The sequence below is a fragment of the Ciona intestinalis genome, chromosome 4 (genome assembly GCF_000224145.3).
Source record: "Ciona intestinalis chromosome 4, KH, whole genome shotgun sequence".
NCBI lineage: Eukaryota > Metazoa > Chordata > Ascidiacea > Phlebobranchia > Cionidae > Ciona > Ciona intestinalis.
The window spans coordinates 2,163,198-2,183,915 of NC_020169.2; the positions used below are offsets into that span (position 1 = coordinate 2,163,198).

Here is a 20,718-nt window from a genome sequence, read left to right on the forward strand (position 1 = left end):
CAAAATGTAAAACCTCACCTTTACAGCATAGAAGTCAATAACTTATATTTTATAGTTCCAGACAAAAGCTCTATGATAGAAACCGACTTCTGGGACATTTTACTCAGACTTGATGCAAGCAGCGCACATAAGAAGAAAGTTGCTGCAAGACACCAGCATTTTAATGAAGGTACATTGCTATTGCACTAAATATGTATATTGGTTTTTATCACTTTTAACAGTTATTGTTTAAAATTAAAAATAAAAATACAGTTTTGTCTATATGTTGTACTTAAAAATTTAAAGTTTGAAACAAATATTTTTAAAAAAATTATTAAAAAAATTTAGTAAGTTTATTTTTTAATTTAATTAAAACTTTTTTAGATGATCCTCATGTTGCCGGTGACTCCGCCTCCGAGAAGAGCAACATTGATCTCAGCATCACCTGGCTTGGAGTCCTGATGCGGATGCTCTCTCAGCCAGTAGTGAAGAGGAGTCAGCAACTTACAGATAAGATGTTGCGTCTCCTGGCTCAGATCTCGCGCTACATCACTTCGGAGCAGAGTCAGAAGGCAAAGAAAGATACTCCCGCATCCGGAACTGCTCCCAATGCATCCGTGAGCAATACAGGAGCAACAACATCAGCGGAGGTCCAGGTCACCTCCGCTGACCAAAATGTGTAAGTTTAATGAACTATATTATAGAGGCATATCATTTTTGATGCAAACAAAAAAAATTATTGTAAAAAATTTAAATTTTGTATAAAAGTCCTAATATACACTGTCTGGATAAAAATCTTTAAAAAATGTTGTGTTTCCTCCAAAAAAAATATTTAAAAAAATTTAAATTATGTATAAAAGTCGTAATATACATTGTCCGGATAAAAAAATTTAAAAAATGTTGTGTTTTCAGTAAAAATTCATTTTTTACAAAATTGCAGTGTGGTTACTGACCAGAGTGAAACATCGGGCACCTCTACTGCCACCATGGGTGCACGTGCCGGCACAAGTAACACCAGCACAGTTGGTCGGAGCACTGCTGCTCCTCAGACGAGCACAACATCTTCCTCTCGCTCCCAAGGATCAATCTCCACCATCTCCGAGACCCCTGCAACATCCGGAGCAAAGGAGGACACAGCTCTTCAGCTCGAAAAAGAGCTCTCTCTTACTGTAGGGGTCCTCACCACGCATGCTTGCTCCGAAGAGGGTCTGGAAGATGCCACAACTCTTCTCCTCCACCTCTCAAAATCTGCTCCCGCTCTTCGTTTGTTGATCATTCGTCTATCCCTGGAAGGTAAGATGATGGAACAAGGGAATCTAAAACTAAAATGAGTTGACTTTAGTTACAATGAGGATTTTCTATTATTATTAATTTTAAAAATACACTTTTTGGTTTTAATGGGATTTTAAAATTAATCAAGTAATCCATCTTAAATCAAAACTGTTTACCTTTATAATAAAAAAAATGTTCTGTAATGGTTGAGGTCCTTTGGTGAGACACACCAGGGACCTGATATTTTCACCAATTGATAAGTTAGAAAAGTTGTTTCAAACACAAATTATTAACATTTTATAGAAGATTCGTTAAATTTGACCCCAAAAAACTTGTTATTCCCTTTTCAAAACTTAGATTAAGTTATTTAAAACAAAGTGATGGCAAACTAGCAACAGCGGTATCTCTCATTCACACTAAATAACATTTAAAACTTTATTTTAAAATTTTTCCTACTTAATTTTTGCCGACACACACAAATCTTTTTGTATCTTACAATTATTTCTTCATAATATTGTATTCCAGGTGCCCAAAAACTTGGCGGTCTTCTTGCAAGCCAAATAAAGGAGCTCCTGGATGAGATAATTGTTTATAACCAACAACAACTGGCAAGTGGTGCTATTCCCGCTGTCACTACAGCTCCAACAAAAGGAGTTATTGTAAATCGGTATGGGAATATATTCTCAAAAAAATAGTAGATATATTTTTGTTGTATATAGTAGGGTGGGGGGAAGATGGGACACCTTTAGCCTGTGAAGTCCAAATATCCTGATTGTGTTTTAACCAATTAACAACAGTCTATGAGAGTCGTTAGGGTATGGTTTTATAGTTATTTAAATGTTCTTTGTTTACTACCATAAGGGACGAGAAAATAGAGTGAAAATGTGTCCCATCTTTCCCCATCCTACTATATACAACAAAAAATAGTAAATATATATAGTAGGGTGGAGAAAGACGGGACACTTTTAAGACATAATATCCTGATCTTGTTTTAAACAATTAACAACGGTGTATGTCTTGTGGATACATTTTATAATTCTTTGAATGTTTTTTTTTATTTTTTTATGAGTGGCAGAGTTTTCTGTATTCCCCCAAAAAATGTTTAAAATTATGTTATATTTTGTTTTTATTAAATTTAAATTTTTTCATCACTTTTCATATTTTTTTTGTATTTTCAGTTTTGATTCCACGCTCACTGTCGTGTTATCTGCCAAAGATAAGTTTAAGAAGTTGGGAAGAGAACTACAACTCCCTTCTATGCAAGCTCTAACTAGCAAGACTTCACACCAGGTATATATCAACTACTGCCTTATGTATCTGTTAGCTCATTTGCAGAGTGCTAGAATTGAAATCTGAAGGTTGTAGGTTCAAGGCTCACAGGTGGTGACCTAAAATTAAGCACTCATATTTAAACAGTTGCTCTAAAATTAAGGTGCAACGGCCATGCCTTTTAACTGAGACTCTTTCCCACAGTTTTTATCAATATCGTGTTTAACGACTGTTATTTTACTGTTGATTCTCTTCTTGTTTTTTAAATACCATGGTCTTCGCTGTTGTTTTCAAAGAGTCAAAAAAATTTGTGTTAATTTTTTTTATGGACACCACAAAATAATTAAAAAGTATAAAAAAAATCGATATTTCATAAAAAATTACACTCTACAATACTGTATAAACGAACCTACATATTATGCTAACCCATAATGTACCATTTTTTGCATTAATATTACAGACACTACCTTAACAGTAAGCAAAAGGTGAATAAACACCACCTACCTTTTGCAACAATAATGTATACCCTGCGCTATACAATATTAACAAGATATTCAATACCAGGCATTTTTCCTGAGAATCTTGAAGGTGATAATTCAGTTACAACAAGCATCAAAGGGTGGGGTGGTTCTGGGTTTAAATAGCAATCAGTCAAGGTTTGGAAACAATCAATTTCGCCGCTGGAGAACAGGTGTGGTTTTAAGCTTTTTTTTAGTATGTATCACTTTTTTACTTTTTTTAAACTAAGTATTCTGTTTTGTTTTAAGAAAAAAGTTTTAAAAAAATCCCATTACTTTAATTTTTTCGACCAAACCAAGCTTTACCTTATATTCCAAACTGTTTCAGGTATAAAATTCCCTTTAGTATTAGTACTAGTAGCTAAAAACCTTTCATGCAAAAATTACAGATTTTGTAGAAATTGACATCATTTCCTGAAAAATAGAAATTTATTTTTTAAAAATTAAGTTCTCAGAAAAAAAGAATTTCTTTGTAAAATACCAAAATTTCAATGATAAATCTAAAAAAGTCACGAAATTTTAAAATATTAATACTTATCCTCCATCATCCGCAGGGGGGTCCATGTTATCTGCTGTACAGAACACCGTCTCCCGTCTCGAACGAGAGGCTGATGCCCTCATGGACATCATATCGCCTCCTCTTCCTCGATACAGGAACCAAACTGCTCGAGCATCCCAATCCTCGAGCTCTGCAGCTGCATCCTCATCTAAATCTGAGACAGAAGAGGAAGAAAAAAAGGGTTAGTTTGATCAGAAAATTTTAAAAAAATTAAAAAAAAATATTGTTGGAGAAATTAGGTTTTTAAAGTGGTTTAAAAAAAGTTAGTTCCATCTGATATTTTAAAATAAGTTTTGGAAAATTAAAAAAAAGAAAATTTGGGGTGGGTAAATTTGATTTGTAAACTTGTTTTATACAATGTATAATTTTATGTATTTGAACACTTTTACATTATTTAAGTTAATAAATTGATAAATATTGTTTTTTTTGTATATAAACTTTTGCAGAGTATTTTTATACAAAATTTAATTTAAAAATATGTGTTTTTTGTCATTACACAAATTAATTAAAAAGTATAAAAAACGATATTTTATAAAAAATGACCACATAATACTTAATAGATGAATCTACATTAAGTGAAAGATTACAACTGGATGAACTATGGGAAATACTAGGAGCATGTTTAAAAGAATTATCTAAAAGTCATGACCAACATGCTGTGCTTGTACTGCAGGTGTGGCAGATATTTTGATTTTTGTGCAAATGTATTTTATTGACTGTATGTACGTTTGTATTTGAAAATTGAATGCAGTGGCACCCTATGTGTTGGAGTACAGGCTGACTCTTTTTTATTTTACTTTTTGCATAAAAATTAAAAATTAAAAAGTTTAAAAAATTTAAATATTCATACATTAGTATAGCACTATGGGACGCCTTTAAAACAAATATATAAATAATTTGATCGTGTTTTAAACAATTAACAACGGTCTATGAGAGTCATGAAGACATAGTTTTATAATTCTTTGAATGTTCTTTGTTTACTACTAAATTGGACGAGAAAATACAACGAAAAAGTGTCCCATCTTTCCCCACCCTACTATACATTAATGTAGGTTTCTGAAATCCATATAAACAAATATGAGTTTTAAAAAGGTTTTTACTATAATAATAACCATATCTATTCTATATGGCTGCGGTCTTACAACACAGAACGCAGGTAACCTAACATAAGCCAGAGTTGCCTAATAACTCTGATAATCATGCCAAAAAATACTCCCCAAGAGTCCAAACAGTTTCTATTTTAAATTTCTACTTTTTCCATTTTTTTTTTCAAAATTAACTTTTAATTTCCGACCAGCCCGCTGTTGAAGCCTTTTTCCTCGTTCATTCATCCGAAACGTCGCAGTCAAGTGCACGCAGAGGTGGGGGAGGAGCAGAGACGGAAACAAGAGAATCCCAACTTGCTCACATCAATGAACAACCCCCTGTATCACCTGGACAACCAACAGGTATTTGGAAAACTAAGTCTTTGGCAGAAGATTTTCAGCCATTTCAGGCTTCTTTTGCCAATTTTCACCTGATTTAGGCTCTTTTTGGCAATTTTGGGCTGTTTCCATGACCATTTCAGGTTTTGTTTGCCACTTTTTTGTCTTGTTTGACACCTTTTTGTATTGGCCCATTACAGGCCCCCCAGTTTTTGCAGACTAGGCCTGATTTTATGACTGTTGACTCCTTTCGCCAAATTTTACTTGACTTCTTACCTTATTGGACTAGCTACTTTTAAGCCTCCCAATTTGTAGACTCTATTATAAATTGATTTTGCTAATTTATAAAAAAAATTATATTTTTTTAAAAGTAAAAAAAAAAAAAAATTTAAACTGGCAATGTCTTAGCCCACAGGCGTTTTCCTATTTATTTATCCAACCTCCTCTTCCACAGGGAGCACATCTGAATCCTCTTCCTCCCTTTCATCCCAATCCTCTTTAATTGATGCCAGTATGCCAATAGACACACAAAAGTTCCTCAAATTTGCCGGTAAGTAAAAATCATTTACATCAACTTTATTTAACAATTTCTTATATTTATTACCGTAATTTTTATTAGTTAAAGAAAAATTGCAGATTTGCAGTGTTTTTCTGAAATAATGGCTTGTAAAAATATGATTGTACTTAAAAACTATAAACTTTTTTGTATGTATAACTATTGGTTCGAGCAAATTTTTATCTGAATAAAAATAAATTGAGTAAAATATGATTTTTGCCAATAAACAAAAACATAAAAGATAAAAAAAGAATTTGGATGTATATTAAATAAAAAAGTGCCATTTTTTTTTTAATTAATATTACATGCAAGCAAAAATCTATTCAATTTTCTGAACATTATTAAATAAAAATAAAAGTATAAATTTTTTTTTTAAATATAATAAATAAATAAATACAAAAAGTATAAAAAATTGCTTAATATTTTTGCATTATATTTCAGATACTCATCGTACAGTGCTGAACCAAATACTCCGACAATCTACTGTCCCGTTATCTGACGGTCCTTTTTCTGTGTTAGTTGACCACACGAGAGTGCTAGACTTCGATGTCAAGCGTAGATACTTCAGACAAGTAATTTTTTTTAATTTTTAAAATAAAATTTTAAAAAAATTTATACGAAAAAAAATTAATAGAAAAAATTTTTTTTGTCAAGGTAAATAAGCAGTATTAAGTAAAAACTTCAAAATTTTCAACTTTTATTTAAATATTTTAAAATAAAATTAAAAAAAATTAAATTCAATAATAATTATTTAGTAAAAATTTTAAAATATTAAACTTTATTCAAATATTGAGAAAATATTTAAATGTATTTGATTATTTTTAGGAATTGGAGCGAACAGAGAACTCTCCCATCCGTCGTGACGATGTTGCTATCCGTGTCCAGCGTGATCATCTATTTGAAGATTCCTTCCGTGAGCTTCACAGGAGGACTCCTGCCGAGCTCCGATCCCGTCTCTATGTTGTCTTTGATGGGGAAGATGGACAGGATGCGGGCGGGGTCCTCCGGGAGTGGTATTTGGTGATCTCGAGAGAAATTTTTAATCCGATGTACGCTCTCTTCCGCACATCACCTGGTGATCATGGGACGTACACGATTAACCCACTTTCTTACATCAACCCTAACCATCTGTCATATTTCAAGGTGAATTACTTTTATAAAAATAAACTATATGACCACCAAAAATATATAGAAATATACAAATAACCACAAAAAATGTAAAAATTAAATGTATAACCACAAAAGTAAACTATGACCAGAAAAAAAATGTAGAAATAAACTATATAAAAATAAACTATATAATCACAAAAAAATATTATTTCAGTTTTAAAATGCCCCTTATTATAAGTGTGTTTATTCTATTAGTGCCTAAAATTGTTAACTGTTTTTAGTAATTAATTTTGGCTGACCAGCATGGTCTTACTTGCACTAAAAAAAATGTTGGTTTTTTTAAACCTAAAAAAATGTTTTTCCAAATTCTTTTTTAAAAACTTTTTTTTCTGTTTTTTTTTAGTTTGTTGGTCGAATCGTGGCAAAAGCAATTTATGACAACAAGCTACTGGAGTGTTACTTCACTCGATCATTCTATAAACACATCTTGGGCAAACCAGTAAAATACACGGACATGGAGGCAGACGATTACGAGTTTTCACAAGGTTTGCGTTACTTGCTGGAACACGATATTACTTCGCTGGGAACCGAACTTTTCTTCAGTGTGGAGGTGAGAAAATATTGCTATTTTGGAAAAAAAATTTTTGAAAAAGAATGTTGTTTTTTCGGTCTTGAGAAAAAACAGGCTATTTATTGCATTAAAAAAATGCATTTAAAAAAAAGCGTTGCTTTAATGGACGTTATGGTTTAAGAGTAAATGAATTTTTCGTTTTATCTTAACTACCTTTTTGACAAATCTTAACTACCAATACAATATTATACACATACCTTATCCTGTATTGTATTTTTAAACAATAAAAAATAATCATCCAGATAGAGGAGTTTGGGAAGACGGAAGTCCGAGATCTAAAGGAGAACGGTCGCAACCTCCCAGTGAGTGAGAAGAACAAGCGTGAGTACGCGCATCTTGTGTGTCAGGAGAAGATGACAGGAGCTATCAAGAAGCAACTCGCGTGAGTTTTAACTTTAATTTAATATGTACTCAAATTTTTTTTTTGTGTCACTGTGTTGTGGTGTTGCAGCACCGTTCACATGAAAGTCTTAAACTGGGCTTTCCTGGTGTTGGAGTAATGGGCCAAATCTGGCCTAATTCCCAGGTCCATGACCAAAACCTCACCAATAAAAAATAAAAAAAATATTTGTAATAATTTATCTTGTTCTACAAAAATGTTCTGCCTTTCTCTAGATGTGCCTTTTACAATGATTTTTTTTGTTTCTAGAAATAAATCTTTTTTTTTTTTCGATAGTGCCTGGTTTTACAACCACGGATTTTATTAAAGTGTGTTTGTAGTTTTTTGTGATGATTTTGTCAGATATTTATGTCAGTTGGAGCTCTATGGGTTCAATATAGTGGCTAATTTAAATTTAATTCATAAAATTTTATTTCTGTGTTAATTCAGTGCAAATTATTTACATGTAAACTTTTAAAATCACTTTTTTTTTGACTATTTTTGGCCTAGAAGGTAATGATAACAATATTTTTTTAAAAGTATCGCTACAACTACAATTTTTCTGTACAAAACACTATATAAATCAAAGTGTTTTTTTGCAGAGCTTTTCTTGAAGGTTTTTACGAAATAATTCCGAAACGATTGATTTCAATATTCGACGAACAGGAACTTGAACTACTAATATCAGGTTTAAGATTTTTATTTATTTCAAACATTCTATTTACTAATTTAACTATTTAGTATTTATTACATGATTTGAGCTGATTTATATAGGTTTAAAATACCAAGTGTATAAAATACCATAAATTACCAAGTATATAAAATACCAACAAGCAAAATCTTTGCATATCAAAATCTTCATGCGAAAAAACAGCTTTAAACTATTAACACTTCTTCCATTCATATATGTTTTGCAATTTTTCGCGCATGAATTTTTACAATATATTTTGATATATTTTGATTTTACAATATATTAGTATATTATTTATTCTTGCGGGGTGATGGCAATCATTGTAACAGAATTTTTTTTGCAATAAAAATGTTTTTAGTACCGAAATTTTGACACCATGTGTGTCACTTATTCATTCTCTCATAGCCATAACATGCAATAGCAGTCTTTATAACACCATCTTGTTTTTGGCAAAAACTTTTCCGCATTATTTCACTGGGTGACAACAGTCATTTTATAACACCATTTTGTTATTTTTCAAACACAAAAAAATTTAAAAAATTATAAATTTTTTTTATATAAAAAAAACGTTTGTTTTTTCGTTGTATAACACTATATTATGCACGCAACAGGTTTACCAAATGTGGATATTGATGATTTGCGTCAAAACACCGAGTATCACAAGTACCAACCAAACTCACCTCAAATACAATGGTTCTGGAGAGCCCTGCGTTCATTTGACCAAGCTGAACGTGCCAAGTTCCTGCAGTTTGTAACAGGTAATAATATAGCACTGTTTGGTATGAGAATCAGGACGATACAGTTATATAGTTCTGTAAATATTCTTTGGGTACCACTAAATGGGACGAGAAAAGGAATGAAAACATGTCTCATGCTACACCAGTGTTTTTATTCATACACCTTGCCGAGTTACCACGTCATTTTTCGGAGAATTGTGTTTTTATGCACGGCTGACAAATTGGACAACCCTTAGTGACCATTGGGTTGGACAATTACCATTCAGTGTTTTTCCCCGAATTTAAATACTATTCTATGTGGGTGAATCCCCCAGGGTGTCTCGCTACCCTAGGATTTAGGCCAGGTTTGGCACCCAGGGTAATACTGCATGGGCCTCACCAGATTCCCGGAAGGTAGGCAGACAGGGCTTTAATGGTAATGGATGTTTTCCTTAACAGTTTGGCCAAGGATAGATACTCCTGTGTAGCTGCCACATATGCTGTATGTGAGCCAACGTTGTGGTTTTTTATCTATATATATTGTATGCCCTCCTATATTATATCCTGCTATATATATATAGTAATATAATGTAAACTTCACACCAGGCACATCTAAAGTTCCACTGCAAGGTTTCTCCACCTTAGAAGGCATGACTGGCGTACAAAAGTTCCAAATACACCGTGATGACAGATCCACTGCTCGTCTACCTTGCGCACATACTTGGTTCGTAATCATAGCTTAGTTTTTACAATAAAATTACCGAAAATGTATAGAAATGTGAGGTTCTGCTGCAGTTGACAGTAATGTATCTGCTGTAAAAGGATGTACTACCTCACTGGCTGCTGTATGCCAAAAAATACCTGCATAGATGTACTGGTCTGGTTAAGATGTTCTGTATGGTTTTAACACAACATTAGAGCTGAAAAAGTAGTTTGCTCATTACCCAGATTAAGAAGAAGTAAAATGTTCGACTTTTCTTGAAATCACAATTAAGCAATTAAAAAAAATCTTTTTCTAGCTTTAACCAGTTAGATTTACCTGCGTATGAGAACTACGACAAGCTTCGTGAACGACTTCTTCTTGCCATCACCGAGTGCACAGAAGGTTTCGGACTCGCCTAAGCATCCAAAGAGTTCCTGCGTTCCCATGTCAAACTAGCTTCTGGTGCTAATTGTACAGATGTCACAGTTTATGTTATTACTTTGCAAACAATTTCGATATTTGTTTATTTGTTGCGCTGCTTTCCTAAAACCAAACTGGTCGGCTCCGTCACTTTCGCATCTGTGAAATAAACTTAAGAACACAAGATCCGAAACCCTTGGATGAGAAATGGTTCTGCCGTTTTAATTTACAACTGCAGCAAAAAATCATAGAAATCTGCCAGTTTTCATTTTGAACAGTCTTAAGCATTGCCTTTCAGGATTTCAATCTCACAAAAAAATATGGAAGAGTTTTTTCGAACGGTCTAAACTCTACCTTTTTCGATTTCATTCTTATCAAAAATATGGAAAAGTTGATTTATTTGCCAAAAACTAGTGTAAGCAAAAGGGATTGACTTGTTTATTCGGTGCCTTTTAAAAAGGTGGAAGAGGCACAACTGCGAACAAGGTCTCAGGTAAATTATTCAGGCTAAATCTACACAGTATTACATGAGTATTACACAATGCAAGTATATGGAACTATATGTGGCAGTTAAACATTAGGGTGCAAAATATACAGAAATGGCACAGTATGATTCAAACTATATGATTGATTTAGATTTCAGCTAAATTTATGAAAAAATGTCAGTTATTTGTGGGAGAGGTTGCTTTAAAACAGTCCGGTACATCTACAGTAAGATGAGCAGGTAGTTCGTACATGTGGTCTACCCCGGCTGTATTTACGTTTGAATGTGGGGGTGATGGAGCTCTATAAGGTGGCGGACCAGATTCCTGGATTTGAGATAAAAGCAATAAGGATCTGGTGTTACAAAATAAGTAACAGATAGAAATAAAGTGCAACGAATACTATAGTAGGGTGGGGGAAGATGGGACACCTTTAGAACATAATATTTAAATATCCTGATCGTGTTTTTTTAACAATGGTCTATGGGAGTCGTGAGGATACAGTTTTATAATTCTTTGAATGTTGTTTTTTTACTACCAAATGGAACGAGAAAATAGAATAAAAAGGTGTCCCCCACCTTACTATATAATATAAGCGATATTATTTTGACTAACTGGCATCGTCAGTCTCTGCAAAACAAGCTTATTCAAACAGAGGAGATGAAGGCATTTAGTATTTTACCATGACTCAGAATTTAAAAAACTCAATTTGGCTTGTTTTAAAAATTAATAAGTGTTTGGGTAATATGCTATCTCTTTTTTTGTTTAAATAATAATAAAAACAAGTAATACACTATTTCAGGTCTAAATCCAAGTTGCTTTACTGTACACAACACATGTCACATATATAGAATAGAATTCCAACTGTACTTACTGATTCGGTTGAAGAAGATGTCCGAAAACGAGTGGTTTGATTACGAACAACATTCTCTCTCCCTCCTGCCACACGAGGCACTACAGAGTGAACTGTAAAAATGTCGAAAACTGCCGCAGAGGTGCTCCCTGCAGACTCCGAATACATGTTGTGTGGAAAGTTGGACGTTGCATGAGTTTTACCATCAGTGACTGAAACTACGGTCCCAATTTGTGACGTTCGTACGTGGTATGGAAAGTTACGATTCGCTGCCTGTGGACGCATCAGTGTCTGGGAAATAGGAAATGTTTAAGAAAAAGTAGCTGTTATCAGTAGATTGGTCATTACTAAAGCAAGTAGTAAAATGTATTTAAAGATTCTGATTCAGCGCTGGATTTTTAACACAAGAGAATCCAGAACTATAAGTAAATTTTAAAAGTTATTGTAATCTGAGTTTAAACAGCTGGGTGTTTCAGCTGAAATATTGTCCTCCACATTTTTGCAAATTCATCGCTGCTGACAATAGTTGAAACTAACACCCTGGATTATAAATAAAATGTAACTGGCAGGAAAAATTTATTATAACACAGATGTTCTGTTTCATACACCTCCGCGCGCTTACGAGAACTTTACGGGTGATTGTTTTTACCGAACGGCTGACAATTTGAATTTAGACAACTCATTAATGACCACTGGGTTAGAGCAATTTCTGTTAAGTGTCTCGCCCGAGGACACATACACCCACAATGGTAACAGCGAAGAGCTTTGAAGCCATTACTTTTGGGTTAGAGGCAGGCGCACTAAACACTTTACCGAACACATTATTACACCATTAAAAGTTGTTCAAGATTTGACAACTTACCAGGAAGACTGAATAAGCAAGGAAGTCGATACATCTTTGTAATCCATTCACAACTTTCCTTCTCATATAACGTGGGATGGCAAATGTAGCAACCAACACTATTATTGGAATTGCGTAAAACCTACAGAAACAGCAGAAATCTTTGAAAAATTGTAAAAAAAAGTTTTTATAGTTTTCATAAAAAAAAGTTAAAAAATTTTTTTTATAAAAATTATAATTTTTTTTTTATTTTAAAATGTTTTTGCTATAAATTCACCTTTAAAATTAAAAAAAATCTTTTTTTTGATGTAAATAAAAATATTAAAAAAGGTTTATATCTTAAAATTGTTTTCTATTAATTCCCAACAAAAAATTACAAAAATAATTTTTACGAAAAAAAAAAATTAATACAAATTAGAATCAGGTATAGAATACCAACATACCATATAGTGTATATTCCATACAGGGGGTAATAGAACTTATTTTTTTCAGGATAATGCTTTAGTGTGAATATAATTCCATATGAGAACCACACCCAAGCAGCAAGACGCAACCCAATTAAACCATATCCAGCAGGGGATTCATAAACATAAAGTACAAGACCAGGATCAAATAGCTAGAAACAGGAACAGGATTTTAACCAGAAATATTCTTTTCATTATTTTCCAGTTAAAAACTTACCAAAATGCATTTTTTTATATTACATATTATTTTAAGCTTTATTGAACGAATGTAACATATATACTCTTGCGTGGCAGGGCAACAACAGTTGTTATAATATGAGTGTTCTGTTTCATACACCTCGTGCCCACTTACGAGTTACCACGTATCTAACTTTGTAGGTAAATCTTTTTTGGAGGGATTTTTTCATTTATTTTATGTGTGGCTGATAATTTGGACAACCCATTAGTGACCACTGGGTTGGAGCAATCGCCGTTAAGTGTCTTGCCCAAGGACACATACGCCCACAATGGTAGCACCAAAGAGCCTGCGCTAACCAACTGTGCTACGGCGCCGGATTATAGCAGAATGAGTAATTTTAATTTACAAATATATAAACAGGTTATCAGATGCTATAACCACAAACCACTTACTATGTATTCATATAGAAACAGAATAACATCAATAACAGCATACACAGTGATGAATACAGACATCTTAATGGTCCCTGCATAGGATAAGTGGCCACGTGTGATAGTAAAGCCTTTACCGAGGAGTAGAAGCAATAAGAGAAACAATAGTTCAGCAGATGTGCCCAATATTTCACCTGCATTATATGAAGGTAATTAATATATAGTTAAAAAATATGGTATTTTTTAAAGGCAAATGAAAAAGGAAGATGATATAAGAATGCAGAAAGTCTCCAGGACAGAAAAAAGTAAATAAGGGCAAAAAAGACAAAAAAAAAGGAAAAAACAAATGTTAATGACAAAAATGGGAAAACAATGGAAATGTCCATTGGAAATGACAAAGTGGGTTTAAGGTCCAAATTGGTGCATTACTTCATATGATATGAGGTACTAACTAACCTATGAGTTTAAGTCCATTATTTCCAATGCCATCAGAAGCATAAGTTCCAATTGCCACACACAACATAAGGAGACCAAACACTGAAAAATAAAAGGTTTAGTTTTTCAGTTGAATAAATGAATGTAACTTACTTTATTCCCGCATGGCCTAAAAAGGGGGCAACAGCGGTTGTTATATCACGGGTGTTCTGTTTAATGCAACTTATTTCAGCTTACGAGTTACCATGTATGTTTCTTTGTATGTGAATATTTTTTTTGTATTTTTTCATTTTTTATGTATGGCTATTTGGACAACCCATTAGTGACCACTGGGTTGAGGCAATTGCCGTTAAGTGTCTTGCCCAAGGACACATACACTCACTATGGTAGCAGCGACGAGGCTTGAATCCATTACCTCTGGGTTACAGGCAGGCGCGGTAACCACTTTGCCGGACTAAGTTACCATCTAAACAAGAAATTTTGTACATACAAAAATTTCTATTGTAAAACATTGAAACAGTTTTATTATTATTTGAATTAGTTGTTCTTACCTTCTAACGCTATGCACACCATAAACATCTTATACGTTGTATGGAGCATCTGTCGATTTTGTAAACTCACTAAAAATTTTTAAAAAAATAAAAAATTGTAAGAAAAGCTAACTGTTTTTGAAATAAAATTTAATGTGTCTCTATAACCAGAAGTCAGATTAAAACCTTTTTTATTGAATATATACTGAATATAAAACTTCGATATAAAAAGATTTCAAAAGCCACTGTACCTGCAACATGTATTGATAGTATCAGCATCAACGCAAATACAATAAGGAAAAATAGGTTGGTCTCTAAAATTCCTATTAAAAACAAAAATAAGAGTTATATATAATAAATATATTATCTTGATTTTGTTTTTTTTTCTGGATACACAATCAAAGGCGAAAGGCAGGTAGTAACGGTAAAACAACAGTTCTTAAAACACGCTTATTGATAAAAAAAATAATGTTTTAAATAAAAAGGCATGACCGTTACACCCTACAAACGATACCATGTAAAATTTAAATAAATAACATTTAAATATATATACAACACAATCGATTTAACATCCATGTGAAAGCAGAAATAAAAGACTGATTAGATAAAAGCCTTATTATATTACACCCAATTAAAATATTAAGAGAACTTAAAATTTCTTACCAAATTCATCAGCAGAAAAGTGTTCAGTCCAAAATGAATGTCCATTTGTTAGTTTGACTTGATATGTTAGATCAATTCCTTTACCCAACTGACCAGCTGTTAATTTTCACACATAGTAAATTTATGTGCATTTAATATAGAATGTAATAAAAAAATTAGGGTTTTCATGATATGTGAAAACCGCATTTAAAATGTAGTCAAATTTAAATATATATATAAATATTAGGGCTGGGAAAAAGTTAACGGTTAAATGAACTTATTCGGTTAACCGCTAACGGAAAGTTCCGAACTGTGACTTCATAAGGCATACACGTATATATCAATATGACAATATCTGTCTTATTTATACGAAACGCGGGTGTTAGCGTTCGTTGATTGGTTCTTCGCGATATGACAGAGTGCGCAGGGACGCTTTTGCTTTGATCGTTCCCTACAACGGCGATTACGTCATCGCTTTTATTAGGATTACACATGTATCGGTTAACCGGATAACTGAAAACTGAACGGTTAAACAAAAAATGAGAAAATTCACAGCCCTAATAAATATAATACTTGTCTTTTTTCATCTAAATAATGAGTTTATTAAAACCAAACAAACATGAAATAAGCAAACGACAACCCAAACCATTAGAAATCTGCTCGAATTTTTTCATCCCCTTAAGTAACTTACATTTACAGTTGCTTATTGCAATGTACCACCATCTTTCATGTTTTGATCTAAAGCTTCTGCCACCTTCACATACAAGTACACCACTGTTTTCACCACTTGAGTTATGCAGCTGATTTGTAAACATTTCATAAGTCGTGAAAATGAATGCAATACGTTAGCCTTGTTAAGATTTGCATTGGTTTTGTGGCAGTTAAAAAATAGGGTTGAGGTGTATGGAATATACGCTTGTGTTATTAAGAATTTCGTTTCTGCTTTGCAAAGACAAATAAGTTACATTCCTTTATTCATTCACACTGTTAAACAGGTGTTTTTCTTTAAAAAAGTTTAATTTTTCCACTACTTTTTTTAAACAGGATGTAACTGCAATGCGTATTTTTACAGAAATTTAAAAAAAATTGTAAAACAGTAAGGGGTATAGGATTTAGGCATTTAACCCACCACGCATCCACTCCATGTATAACGAGTGGTAAGGTTAATTATCTGGTTATTTTCAGGTTCCAAAACAGCTTCCTTTTGATGACAGGTCTGCAATAATAAAAATTTAATTGTCACGTCTTCAGCTTTGAATAAGAGGCAGTAATCTACTGATATTCCAAAAAGGCACCAATTGTGTTTTGGCTAAATTGATTTTTTTCAGGATTGATGCTAAAAGTGGAACAGTCAATTCCTTCAAGGGTGTATGCGTATGGGTGTGAGTGCTGTGAAAAAGTAGTGAAGTATGCTCCAAACAAAAGTGACGATGCACTTTAAACCAATCCCTCATTGAATAACACTCACTATAAGGACAGACTATTTTCAATAGCAGACCTTAAGAGACAGAGAAAATTAAAACCTTTTCATATGGTGTAACAAAGAAAAAAACTAAAAATCCTAATACTGGCTACTAGTTTATTTAACCAACAAACGTGTTAGAATTCACTTAAACCAATATTCCCCATGTCAAAAACCTAACAATTTCGTTAAATAGGCTACATCAGTAATGTTCAAATGGCAGATCACGATCCGGATCATTCAACCTGCTTGTCTGGATTAAAAAAACTAATAATAATAAAAAAAATATTTTTTTACAGGATTTCTAAGGAGATACCAAATTTCAGTGTTGAAATTAATTTTTTTGAATTTATTGTAGCCTAAAAATTTATTTAATGCGCAGTGTCGCTCTAAATATTAATGTGTTTTATATCTTACAATGTAAGGTACATTTAAACAAATAAAACACCATGAAAATTAAAGCATGTCCAATATGTTTACTATTCGTATTTATTAGATAATCATGTTGGCAGGTTTGACTGTGGTGGATCATGGCAAAATTCATTTGAACACCTCTAGGCTACACATCCATTAGACTATCTACATTGGGAGTTTTTACTTTTTGGGATCCTGTGCAATTGGATCTTTTGGATATTTTTGCAGCACAAAAAGTATTAAAAAGTCATATTTTATGATTAAAAACAACTCAAATCAAAAGCTATAAATTGGTGAAAGGTTCACAGATCTCCTGATTCTGTGTTTCAAAACACACAAGTGTGACTTGCCGCATAGAAAAAAAAAATTGATTCACATAACTTGGTGTCTAAGTATGAAAACGTGTTTAAAATATGAATAAACTCTAACTTACTTTAGAAGAATTTTTATAAACTTTTGGCCATTGAACTCCATCATCAAAATATAAAAGAATGTTGTTGCAACAATCAGCCTATAAAAATATGCAAGAAGCATGAAAACAACATGAATGAAGAAAAAAACAACATGAATGAATGTAACTAACTTTATACTCCTGTGGCTATAACATGGGTGTTCTGTTTCATACACCTCGTGCCAGCTTACCGGTTACCAAGTAAGTTACTTTGTGGGTGATTATATTTGGGAATTTTTCTTTTTTTTATTGGTGGCTTAGGTGGCTAATAATTAAGACAACCACTTAGTGACCACTAGGTTGGAGTGTGTCTTGTCCAAGGACACATACGCCCTCAGTGGTAGCAGCGAAGAGCCTTGAACCCATTACCTTTGGGTTAGAGGCAGGCGCGCTAACCAACTCTCCAATTGCGCAAGAAAAACATGATTTCTTTACTTTGTACTTACATATGGAAACACAAATTTAAACTGCATTCTCCCAATATCTGATAGAAAGCAGAACCTGCTAAGAAAAGACCAATCCTGTAAAAAATGTGAGAATTTATGTAAAAACTTCAATTGTCAGTAACCTTTAGAATCCGCTGGAACGAAATGAGTAAAACACTAACTGTAGCAAAAATACCTACAACAAAACTGCATAGCAAAATTGCAGGATCATTAATATAAAAATACTACTAAAACAAGGGCTATGTTTTCCTATAGCCTACAAGTAGGTTGTAAACATTGCAAACTACATTGCAAAGAAAAAAATGGGAAAAATGTTTATATATACATTATATATATATAGTAGGGTGGGAGAAGATGGGACACCTTTTTATTCTATTTTCTCCTCCCAATTAATAGTAAACAAAGAACATTTAAAGAATTATAAAACCATATCCTTAAAACTCCCACAGACCATTGTTAATTGTTCAAAACACGATCAGAATAGTTAAATATTATGTGTTAAAGGTTTTCCACCTTCCCCCACCCTACTATAGTATTATGGGGGATTTATTTTGCTTTGGATTATGGATAAGTTAAATTACCTCTCTTGTGAATAATCTCCCTTCCAGGTATAAACCACTGCAGCAAGTTACAGTCAGCACCCCAACTAGCAATGTTAAAAGATACATCTCTGTTTAATCCTCCTCCATAATAACTAAACAAAAAGAAAAAAATCAATGAAGTTGTATTCCCAGAAATTCAAAATATGCATGTGTGTTAAATTTTTAAGTTTAATTTTTAATGAAATATTTTGCGAAATCAAGAATTGTGTTTAGTTGCTTAGCAGCAATGTGTTTAGTTGCTTAAAAAACAAAAATAGCAATAACAACATAACATTACAACACAGGCACAATAAATTTATTCATACTTTATCGTCAGCAGGTGTTGCTACATAAAGCTGGGTTTTCAATGGTTGGGCAATTAAATTATTAAAGTATGTGTAACCGAAAAAAGTCCGTATTTGATCCCAAAGCTCTTCATAATAATGATTGAATTCTTTGGAATGCTCCTCGAAATTGACGTCAAAATCTGTCATGACCCATCGTAGCTTCCACCATTTACCCATGCAACCAATATCTAGTACTCTACTTGGCAGTTCAGTCCATGTAGGGTTTGTGTATTTACACTGGGAAAGATAGGTTCGTTCATCCCTGTCGTAATCTGAGAAATAAATCACAGAGAAAACACCAAAGTGGCGGTATCTTAACATTCCCTTTGTCGTGTATTGCATTATTTTTTGAACATGGTTATCTGGGACTGGATTACGAATGGCGTCTCCAACTAAAAGAAGATCATTCGAAGCTTCAACTAGAGAAGCATGGAAGTTCTGCTCTTCTGGTACAGTTTTATATAAATATATTGCGCCACAAAATGCTGCAGTGTTTAAAAGAGACCTGGCAGGCCGACTTTTAATATTTTCCGCAGTGTCTGATGCCGCTGCTTTGTAATCGTCAACTGTCCTTTTAATGGAATCCTTCAGCGACTGGTTAAGCTTTGAAAATCGTGCTTTTACCGCAGCTAATATCTTGGACATATTTTCGGGTTTTCTTTAAACAGTTCTGTTTGCAATTTACAGTGTTTTTACACGAGTCAAACTACCTTTCACGGTATTGGTGGTATTTCAACACAAATAGGAAATGTCTCACTTTTCGCTCTCCTCTTGACTCTTCCTTGCTTTAGCCAAAACACCATTTACGTTTGTGATGTCTTGTCCTGCCCCCTTGCGTAATTCGACGCCTGCTCCGGTTGTTCCCCTCCTTCGACCGCTCGACCAATCAGAAAACGGATCCGCGTCACGCATGAAAAGTGCGGAAATGCCTGCCGATTTTGATCACGTGGTCTTGTTTATATTTTAGGACAGGGTTTAATAATTGACATAAAGTCAAACGAACTAGCTTCGCAAAAGCATTCCAGGATCGTACTGGGTAGACTACAACCGTGTAAAGATGGTTTCGCTGTAAGCTTGTAACCGCACAGTTGCGACTGCCACCGTCATTCGTTCATTGCATACGTGACCTACAGCACATATAGATACACGCATACACCTACGAATTTTCACCAATCGAAAACGTTGTTTTATAAAACGAACAGTTGTTGGTATTGCATCTAATATCAGGTTGCGCGCAGTTACAACGGATTTTTTTATTATAGTTTTCGTATATATTTTCAAAGTATTAAAAGATGAATCGAACTGTGCTACAAAGCAAGCTTCTACCCCAACTTAAACGATGGTGGAACCAAAACGGATCACTTGGGACAAAAGCTCTCCAGAATATGTAAGTTTCAAATATACAATGAATTAAATAAAAAATAACAGTTATACATATATATTTTAATTTGTATTTTTACAGCTCAGTGGCCAGGTTTGCTCACTCAAACGGCGGAAACAAGAAATTGATTTTTCGTCAGGTATTACTTTAGTTTAATGTCTACCACTTGTTATGTAGTCATTAATACATTTATGATGATCATACTTACTCATGCAGACAGTTTTACCTGTAGCTGTTTTTAAGTTTCAAAAAATTCCAGTCTCTGTGATTTAAAAAAAGTATCTGTCATTTTGCATATGTTACCCCCATTCATTTTATTATACTGTGAAGATTGCGTAACTGTTCATTAATCATCACTTAGTAGGCCAATTAAAGGGTTTGTCGTCTAAGCACTTACAAATCTTGTTTTTCAAATACGTTTCATACAGCTTTAACCATTGCAAAATCCCTGTTATTTAATCCCTGTTAATTACAAGTTTACCTAACTTATATTTTCAGATGTTTCACAATGAAACTTACACATACACATACTTTGCTGGGTTGCCCTATCACA

General features: G+C 33.3%; 3 protein-coding genes and 1 long non-coding RNA gene across 4 annotated transcripts in view; 2 read left to right on the plus strand and 2 right to left on the minus strand.

Annotated features, from left to right (window-relative positions):
- Positions 1-10,420, plus strand: part of LOC100179586 (E3 ubiquitin-protein ligase HUWE1-like) — a 61,717-nt gene extending 51,297 nt beyond the window's left edge. The window contains exons 75-92 of the mRNA XM_026834079.1: positions 56-169; positions 364-658; positions 920-1,272; positions 1,777-1,918; positions 2,430-2,541; positions 3,085-3,211; positions 3,593-3,778; positions 4,158-4,270; positions 4,895-5,045; positions 5,476-5,571; positions 6,019-6,149; positions 6,403-6,720; positions 7,091-7,297; positions 7,561-7,700; positions 8,300-8,385; positions 9,000-9,146; positions 9,711-9,828; positions 10,124-10,420. Coding sequence (XP_026689880.1) covers positions 56-169; positions 364-658; positions 920-1,272; positions 1,777-1,918; positions 2,430-2,541; positions 3,085-3,211; positions 3,593-3,778; positions 4,158-4,270; positions 4,895-5,045; positions 5,476-5,571; positions 6,019-6,149; positions 6,403-6,720; positions 7,091-7,297; positions 7,561-7,700; positions 8,300-8,385; positions 9,000-9,146; positions 9,711-9,828; positions 10,124-10,226 — 2,939 coding nt within the window. The 3' untranslated portion in view covers positions 10,227-10,420. The remainder of the gene's footprint in view (positions 1-55; positions 170-363; positions 659-919; positions 1,273-1,776; positions 1,919-2,429; positions 2,542-3,084; positions 3,212-3,592; positions 3,779-4,157; positions 4,271-4,894; positions 5,046-5,475; positions 5,572-6,018; positions 6,150-6,402; positions 6,721-7,090; positions 7,298-7,560; positions 7,701-8,299; positions 8,386-8,999; positions 9,147-9,710; positions 9,829-10,123) is intronic.
- Positions 10,421-10,608: 188 nt separating this feature from the next.
- Positions 10,609-18,563, minus strand: LOC100177246 (transmembrane protein 145-like). Its single transcript, XM_002124029.4, has 14 exons — positions 18,438-18,563; positions 17,857-17,931; positions 17,393-17,470; positions 16,213-16,299; positions 15,775-15,883; positions 15,105-15,200; positions 14,693-14,764; positions 14,463-14,531; positions 13,933-14,013; positions 13,498-13,670; positions 12,847-13,019; positions 12,425-12,545; positions 11,584-11,853; positions 10,609-11,036 (listed from the first exon to the last, which is right to left on the minus strand). The coding sequence occupies exons 1-14, from the start codon at positions 18,522-18,524 to the stop codon at positions 10,890-10,892; spliced, it is 1,638 nt and encodes a 545-aa protein (XP_002124065.2). The 5' UTR covers positions 18,525-18,563; the 3' UTR covers positions 10,609-10,889.
- The window catches only part of LOC104265610 (mitochondrial import inner membrane translocase subunit Tim29-like), a 17,481-nt gene continuing 15,325 nt past the window's right edge, over positions 18,563-20,718 (minus strand). The window contains exon 2 of the mRNA XM_009859995.3: positions 18,563-19,602. Within this exon, the coding sequence (XP_009858297.1) occupies positions 18,758-19,429 (672 nt within the window). The 5' untranslated portion in view covers positions 19,430-19,602 and the 3' untranslated portion in view covers positions 18,563-18,757. The remainder of the gene's footprint in view (positions 19,603-20,718) is intronic.
- Positions 19,792-20,718, plus strand: LOC104265611. Its single transcript, XR_717221.3, has 3 exons — positions 19,792-20,171; positions 20,247-20,304; positions 20,664-20,718. It is a non-coding gene; the product is annotated as an uncharacterized LOC104265611 (long non-coding RNA).

What these genes read in the sequence shown, in the direction of transcription:
- LOC100177246 (XM_002124029.4), bottom strand. Translation starts at nt 18,524, where the DNA reads ATGTATCTTTTAACATTGCTAGTTGGGGTGCTGACTGTAACTTGCTGC. An exon ending in TTTATAAAAATTCTTCTAAA is followed by an intron (nt 16,300 to 17,392) that starts GTAAGTTAGAGT and finishes TTATTATTGCAG; the next exon opens with ACCTGTCATCAAAAGGAAGC. An exon ending in TATGGAATATACACTATATG is followed by an intron (nt 12,546 to 12,846) that starts GTATGTTGGTAT and finishes CTGTTTCTGTAG; the next exon opens with GTTTTACGCAATTCCAATAA.